The following is a 10376-nucleotide window of genomic DNA, read 5'->3' as shown; positions in this document are numbered from 1 at the left end:
TCGTGTTTTTTTGCCTGGGGTCCCCCCTTAAAACCAATTTCAGATCCCTTTCTAGGATAAGGGTCTGGTATTGATTTTTTTTTGGGTGGGGGGTACAGGGGGCATAACAAATGTAAGTTTATTCATAAATAGATCTTATATATGGGAACTAAAAACATGCTTTGGAAACCATTAGGGATGCACCGATATCAATACTAGTATTGGTGCCAATACCAAGTATTTGGGTAAGTACTCATACTGGCCCAAATGCTCCCGATGCCTATCCCCGATACCGGGACTACCTAGCTTCCTGATTGGCCGGAAAGGGTTGGAAGCATGGAGCCCGCTTCCTGGCTAATCAGGAACTACCGGTATCAGGAAGCCGGGAGGCGAATCATTACACGCGCCCGGCTTCCTGATACTGGAAGTTCCTGATTGGTCAGGAAGCTGGCCAATCAGGAAGCCGGGCAGCGAGTCATCAGCTGGTGAAGAGGGAGCATGGAGACGGCTTCCCGTCTAATCAGGAAGCTGGGCGGCGAGTGATTACACGCCGCCCAGCTTTCTTAATGGGACTTCAGGTATCGTTATACGGTATCGACGGGTACTGAAAAAAAAATATCGGCACTCGTACTCGATACCGAAAAACTGGTATCAGTGCATGCCTGGAAACCATGTTTCGCCCCAGTTTCTGCACCTCTAGGAAAACAAAGGTGCTGGAATTTCGATAATGAGTCTGTTTAGGGTAAAAGATTATTGTGTGAATTTAAAAGTGGTTTCCCTAAAGCTGTGGTTTCCCTACATTTATATATAATTACATTGGTTCAGCTTGGCCCAATGTCAGAATACATATTTTATAACTGGGATCCTGGCTAAGACACTGTAGCTACTACAGTGCTGACAGTAATCTTCTAGGTCCTGGTACTGTATTGTGCTGTGAAAATACAGGGAAGGGGTGGGGTCTCTCGCATGGCATAATGGCCATTCAGGAAATGCCTAGTATTTTTATCAATGGATACAAGGCATTCTCTAATTGGACAAGTCACACTAACCTAAAAGTGTACATAGCAGAAGAGATTGGGGTAGGCAGGCCCAGAGGATGGGAAAGGCTTTGGAGATGTCCTGAAGGTGAGCATGGGAGGAGGTGACAAGGGAGCTAGAGAGTAGGAGGTCTTACTTACTAGGAGCAAAGAGGACAGTTAGGGTGATATTTTTGGGACAAGGTTGGTGATGTAACTTAGGGAGGAGTTGTGGACGGCTTTGTTGTTAGTATTTTGAATTTTATGCATTGGGTGAGTGGAAGCCAGTGGAAGGATTGGCAGAGAGGGGCGGTGGACACTGAGCGGGTGGTACGTATGCAAAAAGCAATTTCACATATTATTATTATACAGGATTTATAGAGCGCCAACAGTTTGTGCAGCGCTTTACAATATAGGAAAGACATTACAATCACAATACAATTCAAGACAAGATGGTAAGGAGGTCCCTGCCCCTGAGGGCTTACAATCTAAATGGGAGGGAGAAGTGATACATGAGGAGGTAGCATTATGCGGGGTCTTTGAGGACTACCCTCCATAGGCTAACCGGCTATGTAATTTAACTATTGGTTGTTAAGACATCTATACTGACTGTACTTCAGGCCAGTACCAGCATCCCAGATAGCAAGTAATTGAGCTGCAAGTTTGAAAATGACCTGCTAAACTATTGCAGACTTGCCAAGCTTCACAATTTTGTTGCACAATTACAGCAAGTCCGCATTGCAAGTCTCCAGATCAGCGAGCTTGCAGAGCTCTTGCTAAGACCTGCAGGACTCTTGCTGTAGACTTGCCAAGCAAATTTGCTACAAATTCAAAAAGTGTCACCTAGAACTTGTGCTGCGAGTGTTTTGCAAGTCTACAACTTGCCAGGAATGTGTGCAGCAAGTTAACAAGAATTACAATTTAACCCTGACACAAGTGTGTGGCAAGTTATCCTTGCTATCTGGGATTATTGACAACTGAAAAGTTTTGCACCATGGCTCTGAACATAGGGTCTCCACTAATACAGTTTTTTCACCAGAGAGCCTGGTTTTGGCTCTTCTGTCCAGTGGGAAAACGTAGCAGACCAAGACGATTACTTCAGTCAAAAGGTTATTTGGTTGGCTCCCTGGTAACGGGGATCATGAACACGTGTTACATTTTTTTCTTTACATACCAATACTGTAACATTCCGTTTTTGGGAACCGACCTGAACTCTGGTTGGATTCATCCAGTGCTCCAAATTCCTTTCTGTGACGTTGTATGGCATTATCACCACTTCCTTTTTTTCATCATCCAAACAGGTAACATTGCATTCGGCACCTTTAAAGTATGAAAAAAAAAAAGTATCTGAATCAATACAGAATTCTCTACCAACAGCCTCAAGAACTTTAGTGCAATTGGAAAATAAGGATATTCTTTCTATGCAATAGTAAAGGAAACCCGGAGTGAAAGAATATGGCAACTGATGCTTTTGACCTCTCCATAGAAGCGAGAGGCCAGCATGGGACAGCATGGGTCTTCCAGGAGCTTGGATAGGTAATCATAACACATTGAAGGCACATAGAACCACCTTAGTCGGACTTGAGAGTAAGACCAAAACAGCATTTTTGGCAACATCACCGTTTTAGATAATGCTTGCACCAACAGGACCCAGAGTGGGAACCCGATGTCAACTTGACAGGAGAGCCCTTCAAATTGCAATGGGAAGGATGGACCACCACTGCAGTTTCATAGCAGGCACTTCTGCCCTTACAATGGCCAAGCCCAGCTTGCAGTGACCCTCATATACATTTGAAGACTTCATTTTCTATGTAGGAATTATTAAGGTTCACCAATTTAACAGAACTTCTCTCTATATGTTCTTTAGGCGTAGAAGTACAAAAACATTGGCCCTGGTGGTAAACTGTACACATTGTTGAGGATGGGACATGATGTGAAAAATACTGTAAAAGGAAAAGGGCACAATTGCTGGGAAATCTTGTACTGCCCTGTATCTTGCCTCACCCATGCGGACTGCTCTATTTTTGCTAGTTCTTAACTGGTCTGAGTGGCTGTCATTGTTGCGTAGACATACAGAATGGGGGGGTCTTCTACTGCTCTGAGCAATGTTGGGCTTCTGGTGCATTGCTATACATTTAAGAAATTTAAACCAAAGACCTCTTTTCCCCTGTGTTATGGAAATCAGGAGAAGGGGAGGTATTTTGTAGTCCTAATACCCCTTTGCCCTAGGCTCACAGTCCTACTACTCTATACTGTAGAGACAGTACAGTGAAGTGTATTAGTAGAAGGATCTCCAGATGCTCTAGACAACTTGAGCTTTATGTATATTTTATGTGTTAGTCGGGTTTCTTCTAAGATCAGGACATTGATTGTTTCTGCTTGCTGCTTTTGAGTTGGTTCCAGTAGTTAATGTGAGAAACAACAATATATTAAGTTATGAATATTTATCTGCCTTGGCCAATCACATAGGGTTTTTTTCCAGAAATGTAAAGTAAGGGGTTAAATATTTGGGGCAACCTTCTAGAAAGGTCCTTGTTCTTTCCTCTTGGACTTTTGCCTGGAGAGGATGCCATAGTGAGGGGGCCTTTTCTTCTTGGGGTTTGGCTCCAGCCAAGGGCCTGTGTCAAGGCCCAATGAATCTTAGCTGGCCTGTTCTATGGTTTAAAAGGGGCAGAGTGGTGTCTACCCATAGAGAGCATCTCTGAAAGGAACAGGAAGGTGGCTACCAAGAGGGAGCAACTGAAGAGTGTCCAGGAGAGCGCATGGTGAAGCTGCTGCCACATGGACATTACAGGGAGATCTCATTACCTCTACACTTAAAGGTACTTGTGACTCCTCACATAGGGTCAAAGGACCAATTGCTATTGTGAGTAGGGCCACCATTAGCTCCTCTTAAAGGATCTGTTATTATTAGGAGGCTGCTACTGAAGACATTGGGTCACCAACAGCAGCTCTTAAAGGATCTGTTATTATTGGAATGCTACTGAAGGTTTTGAGGCCACCATTTGCCACTACTGGGTGGGTGCTACTAAAGAAAATGGAGCCACCATCACCTTTGCTGATATAAGAAGACCTGGGATATTTTTCTGGGATCCTATGCTCCTAATCCTCTCTTCAAGTTTTTTGATTGAGTAAACTATAGAAAAGACTGAAGTGACTGGTGGCCAACTTTTTGTTTATACCTCAAAATAAGCCAACAACTCAACTTGAGATGTTAAATGTTAGCCTGCCTCATCGCCTTGGGGGTCATTCAACACAGCACCAGGTCGGGGACTGCTACAATATAAGAAATTAATTGTTCATAATTATCTACAAGTGTTATGTATGACTTCAATTAAAAATATTAGGATGGCAATGTAGAAGTTGCATGATATCATGTTTAATATAATTGAGAGCTACTTATTTTTTTATAGCCTGCTATAGCTCTAGACAATGGAACCACGGGGAGGCATTTGGGGTCATGAGATGATCAAGCACATTTGTATGATAAATGTAATATCGCTGCAATTATGGAAAAGGAAACATCTGGCATTATCAATAGGTGCTCCACGGCTGACATTAACGGGAGGGAGTAGGGCTCCAATGCTGTGACTTGTGACTTTATTAGTGCATATTGAGCTCATTCAGGTTTCAGCTACAACCCTCCGGGGAGACACAAAATTGGATTTCCGAGGCACACATTTACAGCGAAGGAACAATCATGGTTAGGCTGAGAACTAGCTGTGCTGTGCTGTGCTGCAAGACACAGAACGTCCCTTACCTGGCAGGACCTCGTGGTTGTGGTTTGCTCTGCTGAGGAATTCACATCTTAATGTCTCAATGTTTTTAGGGAAGAAAAAGCACGAAAAGTTCCTTTTTTTAAAAAAAAAATATGAAATGAGCGGCTCATAGAAAAAAGTTAAATTGTGCTTAGTGTTTATACTTTCCAAAAATATGTGAGCAGAAAAAGTAATACTGTATTGTACCAAGCCGAAGTATCAGTGGCCATGGATGTGTTCTGAACTGTCCCCCAGAAATAAAGTGTATCTAAACCCAAACAACAAAAGTGTAATAGACGGCCTGTCCAAAAAAGTCACCCTCTGGATTCAGTTAAGCAGCAAGGTCAGAGCCTTCCATTGGATAAGTGTTATGATCTGGGGTGGCTTCAGCTGGTTATGTTCCCCAAAAAATGAAGTCAGCTGCCGACCTGAATATACTGAAAGACCAGGTTCTTCCATCAATGAATTTTTTTCTTCCCTGATGGCACATTGGGCATATTCCAAGAGGACAATGCCGGGATTCATTGGGCTCAGATTGTGAAAGAGTGGTTCAGGGAGCATGAGACATAATTGTCACACATGGATTGGCCACCGCAGAGTCCAGACCTTAACCGCATTGGGAATATTTGGGATGCGCTGGAGAAGACTTTACACCATGGACCGACTCTCCCATCATCACTACAAGATCTTGGTGAAAAATGAAGGCAACTCTGGATGGAAATCAATGTTGTGACATTGTATAAGCTTATTAAAGCGATGCCACGGAGAATGTGCGCCGTAATCAAAGTGGACGGAGGAGAGAAAGGCAGAAGGATTTGGTTCCAAATGAAGGATAGTCCCTCCAAATGATGGCCGGTCCCTCCAAATGATGGCCGGTCCCTCCAAATGATGGATGGTGCCTCCAAATTTACAAAGTTTTTTGAAAAATTGATTAGCATGTTAATGAGGGGGGGAGGGGGCGGAGGAACCAAGGAAGGCAAAATATAAGAAAATTGGAGATTCAGCTTTAGCTTATAAATGAATATTTGGAAATACCTATTTCATATCCTTGTCCACAGTCAATCACCAAGGAGTCTTTGATGGAAAGATGGGGAGGTTCACACGGGCCCTTGATGGAGTTACAAAGATGGAAACTGCTGCTCCAACTTCCATCCTTTTGACAGCGTACGGTATCACGCGCGAGGTCCTGAGAGGAAAGAAATACAATTATTTCAGTTGTAAGAACGAGTCCTTCTCTCAGATTTCTGAGATTTCCCTTCACTTTTGTGTCCTGTAGACTGCATGCAGTTACACAACTCTGGAAACTCACCAGCTGGGTGCTGTTTTCTTCACACAAGAGTCTACATTCGCTGTTGTACCGGAACCCATCCGTGCACTGATAGAGCCCTATGAACTTAATAGGAGGCGGTTCACACGTGACCGGGATGCAAACACCTTCCTGCCAGGCCCCATCTTTAGTGCACTGAATTTTGAATGCCTTCCTTTCCCAAAGGAAAAAAAAAAACAAAAACAAAAAAAATTAAACGTGAGTCAAAAAGCCCAACGAGGCGACACGAAACTCCAAAAAATAATGCACAAACCTCAGTGTGAGTCCTACTTACTTCCTTATCTTCTTAGAGGCGTTGGGCACGTGGTGTCCCACCTTGCATTTATACTTGCAGGACGAGCCCACCTTGTGTTCCTTAGATCGGCAGCGGGAGGTCTGCAGAACAGCGTTGACTATTGGGGGAGGCGCACTACACATCAGCTCGCAGATGGCCTCAGGAAAGGACCACAGGCCGTCTTCCATGCAGGTTAGCAGGGTATTGTCACCTAGAGGGAAGACATTTTAAAACCGTATGCGGATTTCAATATTGGAAATATCTGCGGACATTTTTGATATTAATAAAAGCAAAAGCTAACATTGTTACATTTTCTTTTACTTTAAGGCTGAATATATTGTGATGTAATACTGCATTATGTCCACTAGATGGAGCTGAGGACCATAGGAAGCAAATACTTATTTCCTATGCTCCTCAGCTCCATCTAGTGGCTAAAATGCAGTATTACACCTCAATACATTCAACCTGAAAAAAATTCAGGTTGAATGTATTGTGATGTAATACTGTATTATGTCCATGTGACGACATGGTGATCAGTTTTATGAGTTAAATGTGTAATGGTGTTGAGTTATGTTTGAGTGCGTTATACTGAGTAACCTGGTTATGGAAAGACTATCAGCACCATCCCTCGTTATCTCCCATTGTTCTCTGAGGGAGTTCAGAACAATGACATTCTGGCCAGGCTGCTGCTATGGCTGTCTGGAGCTCGTTAGCAGGGGAAGCCCTGTGGTGTTGAGCAGACCGATTGTCTGGGAGGGGAGGGTGGATGTGATGGGATTATATTCTGATCTCATCACTTGCTGTATAAAAGTTTGTGCAGTTTCTCAATAAACCAAATTTTGTTTCACCCTTCACTCGTGTTCCGACCAGAGACTGGGGAAACTGAGAGCTAAGGATCAGCTGGTTCCGATATCTCCAGAGCAAGGAAGAAGACAGCGGCAGACATACTCATCCTGAGTACGGGGGTCCGTCACAGTCCACTAGATAGAGCTGAGGATCACAGGAAGCAAATTATGTTTTCCTATGCTCCTCACCTCCACCTAGTGGCCAAAATGCAGTAGTACACCTCAATACATTCAACCTGAGAGTAAAACATATTAAGAATTTCCGTTTTCGCCATTATTCACATAAAACTAACATAAAGGGCCCTGTAAATGGTTTATAAATAGACCCCTTAGTGCTACCATAGATTAAAAAATAAGATTTATTTTGCCAAGACTGACCGAAGAGCTGCACATGAAAATATAAAATCACACAGAAATACATCTATAGTTGCCTTTAGTATTAGGTCAATGCATGGCAAAGGTATTAAATGGAAATTAGTTTGAACTGGTTTCTTTTTTTACAAAATTTGTTTAAAATTATTAATATTTTTAGCCAATTCTAAGAAAATAATGGAGCTGCATTTACCTCTCCGTTTTGCAGAGTCTTGACACTGAAACGTACAATTCTTTCCGTAGGTGGTTCCATGAGGACAATAAAATATTGCATGGTAGATGTGATTCGTATCCGGCGGGCCACAGTCAATGGGTTCACACGATACCTGTTTGTTCCACTTCCCATTTGTACATGTTGTTATGATTTTGGAATCAAGCTGCAACAGAAGAAACCAAAAAACAGCTTATTTCTTGATGCGGGGTAAAGCTGATGGACTATATGGCCAAAGGTTTGTGAACACCTGACCATTATAGCTTTATGAGTTTCTTCTTGTATCTATTTCCTTGTATATAGTGTTGCATAACATGAAACGAATAACCATGGAATGTCCATTGACCAACATTGGCAAACAAAGGCATTATAGGCAATGTGCTTCAAACTCTGTGGTAGGAGTTTGGGGAGGGAGCACCCTTCCTGTTCTAGCAATAAGCCAGCTCTACAAAGACATGGTTTGACCAGTTTGGTGTGAAGGAATTTCATCGGCCTGCACAGAGCCCTGACTCAAGGCTACAGAACATCTTTGGGATGAATTGGAAAGCTAATTGCGATCCAGGTCTTCTCTTCCCTAGAAGATCGTCACATGTATGTATACAGCATTGTACATGAAAACATATACCGTATTTTTCGCTCCATAAGACGCACTTCCCCCCCTCAAAAGAAGGGGGGGAAATGTGTGTGCGTCTTATGGAGCGAATTCCTAGTTTTTTTGTACATTTAGCCTTGCTAAAGCAGAACTAAACGTGCAGTGGAAGCCGCTGCTCATTTAATACAAGTGATCTATTCAGATCATTTGTATTAAAACCGAGAGGCGGCGCCGTGGTTTTCGGGTCCTCCGCTCCTCTGGGGGACCCATGACCACGGGATAGGAGCTCACCATAGAGTCCCTAGAGCAGACGAAGAACGTCCATTCTTCGTCTGCTCTGTGTGATCACTGATGAGACCGTGGCGCTGTAATCACAGCGCCACCTGTCTCAGCAGTCACTTACTGCAGCTTCTGTCACAGAAACTGTGAGAGAAACTGCCTGCGTCCTGTGTACCGGTGCGCCTTATGGAGCGCAAAATACGGTAAGTACTGGCCTTACAAATGCTCTTTTGGCTGAATGGGCACAAATTCCCACAGACACATTCCAACATCTTCTGGAAAGCCTTCCTAGAAGACTGAGGCTGGTATAGCCACATAGGGATGAACTCCATAATAATGGCCATGGTTTTGTAATTGGATGTACAACATCGGTAAAACATTTGGCCATATAGTGGATATGATTTTAAAATCTGGACCAAAAATATGCAAAAAAAAAATTATAAATACTTGATGCTACAGTCCACTATGGCCTAGAACAGGTGTGGCCACAATTTTTTGTGTTAAGATCTACTTTTCAAATGACGAGCTACATGAGATCTACCAACGAAACAAAAAAACTCCCTCGCTCTCTCTCTCCTGACTGTCTCTCCTCTCTCTCCTGGCTGTCATTCCTCGTTTTCTCTCCTGGCTGTCTCGCTTCGCTCTCTTCGCTATCTCTCCTTGCTCTCTCCCCTGGCTGTCTCTCCTTGCTCTCTTTCCTAGCTGTCTCTCCTTGCTCTCTTTCCTGGCTGTCTCTCCCCGCTCTCTCTCCTGGCTCACCTTGCTGTATGTTGCTGTGTAAACGAATAGTCTTTGATGTAATACATGGCACTCCAACCTCCAGTATCCACCAGAAAGGTGTCGGGGAGCTCGGCTCAGCAGACTCGGGCTAATAGGTAATCATGTGCGCACAGCTAAATAAATATACCAACATGGAATAATGGGGCCGCCATTCCCCCCCCCCCCCCTTTCCTTTTCCCCCCCCCCCCCCCCTTCCTGATCTACCAGCATCAGCTTTGAGAGCTACTGCTAGATCACCATCTACCTAATGGGCACCCCTGGCCTAGAGTTTGACTGATCTTGAGTTTAATTCATGAAATGCAGACATGGAATAGGGACAGAGACTGTAAGCCAGAAACCACTAAAATTAGTAAAACAAAAGCTAACAACCATCTATACAACAAATTTGCACTGCCCAATTGCAATACATGGGTATGTGACCTGTAGGTAAGACGCTGTGAACTAAAAGTTTTCACATGGGGAGTCCATAGTCCTAAGTGTCTATGGCCAAGTTTGTTAAAGACTGGTAAAACCAAAACTACATTGGGCGTCCAATCTTCACTTATGTTTTACACGCAATCTCTATGAGATGCCATCTTATAAGGACCATCTAGCAATGTTATTTGTGCCTAAATAGTACCCTAAAATTGTATCTTAAGACTTAAAATCCACTTCAAAATAGCCGTGGACTTCTTTGTATGTGAGTGTGACCATGCACTCCTGTGCCTACAACCTCATAGCTGTATATCTGCAGTGTGAGATCATCTCAGGCATTACTAATAGTCTCACCAGATTCGGAGAAAGGTTTGCTGAGGCCACTAGTGTGCTGCTCACTGTTCTCCTTGCTGGAGAGGAAGCTGTACCTGAGGAACTGCAGAGCAAGGTTATCCCTGCTCCAGCTTCATTCCATTTGGAATCTGTGATTTCTCCACCTATCCTGCTCCTTCCCGATCATTACTCCGCC

At 43.5% G+C, this 10376-nt stretch overlaps 1 protein-coding gene across 1 annotated transcript in view; it reads right to left on the bottom strand.

Moving 5' to 3' along the window:
• Positions 1–10376, bottom strand: part of PAPPA (pappalysin 1) — a 190509-nt gene that overhangs the window by 12197 nt on the left and 167936 nt on the right. Inside the window, exons 18-22 of the mRNA XM_018576975.1 lie at positions 7765–7948; positions 6355–6565; positions 6063–6234; positions 5789–5939; positions 2203–2315 (exon numbers count right to left, since the gene is read on the bottom strand). Coding sequence (XP_018432477.1) covers positions 2203–2315; positions 5789–5939; positions 6063–6234; positions 6355–6565; positions 7765–7948 — 831 coding nt within the window. The remainder of the gene's footprint in view (positions 1–2202; positions 2316–5788; positions 5940–6062; positions 6235–6354; positions 6566–7764; positions 7949–10376) is intronic.

Source organism: Nanorana parkeri, unplaced genomic scaffold (assembly GCF_000935625.1).
Source record: "Nanorana parkeri isolate BGI_ZX_2015 unplaced genomic scaffold, ASM93562v1 scaffold81, whole genome shotgun sequence".
Classification (NCBI taxonomy): Eukaryota; Metazoa; Chordata; class Amphibia; order Anura; family Dicroglossidae; genus Nanorana; species Nanorana parkeri.
Note: the sequence above shows the minus strand (reverse complement) of the source record. Positions and strands in the feature narration are given on the sequence as shown.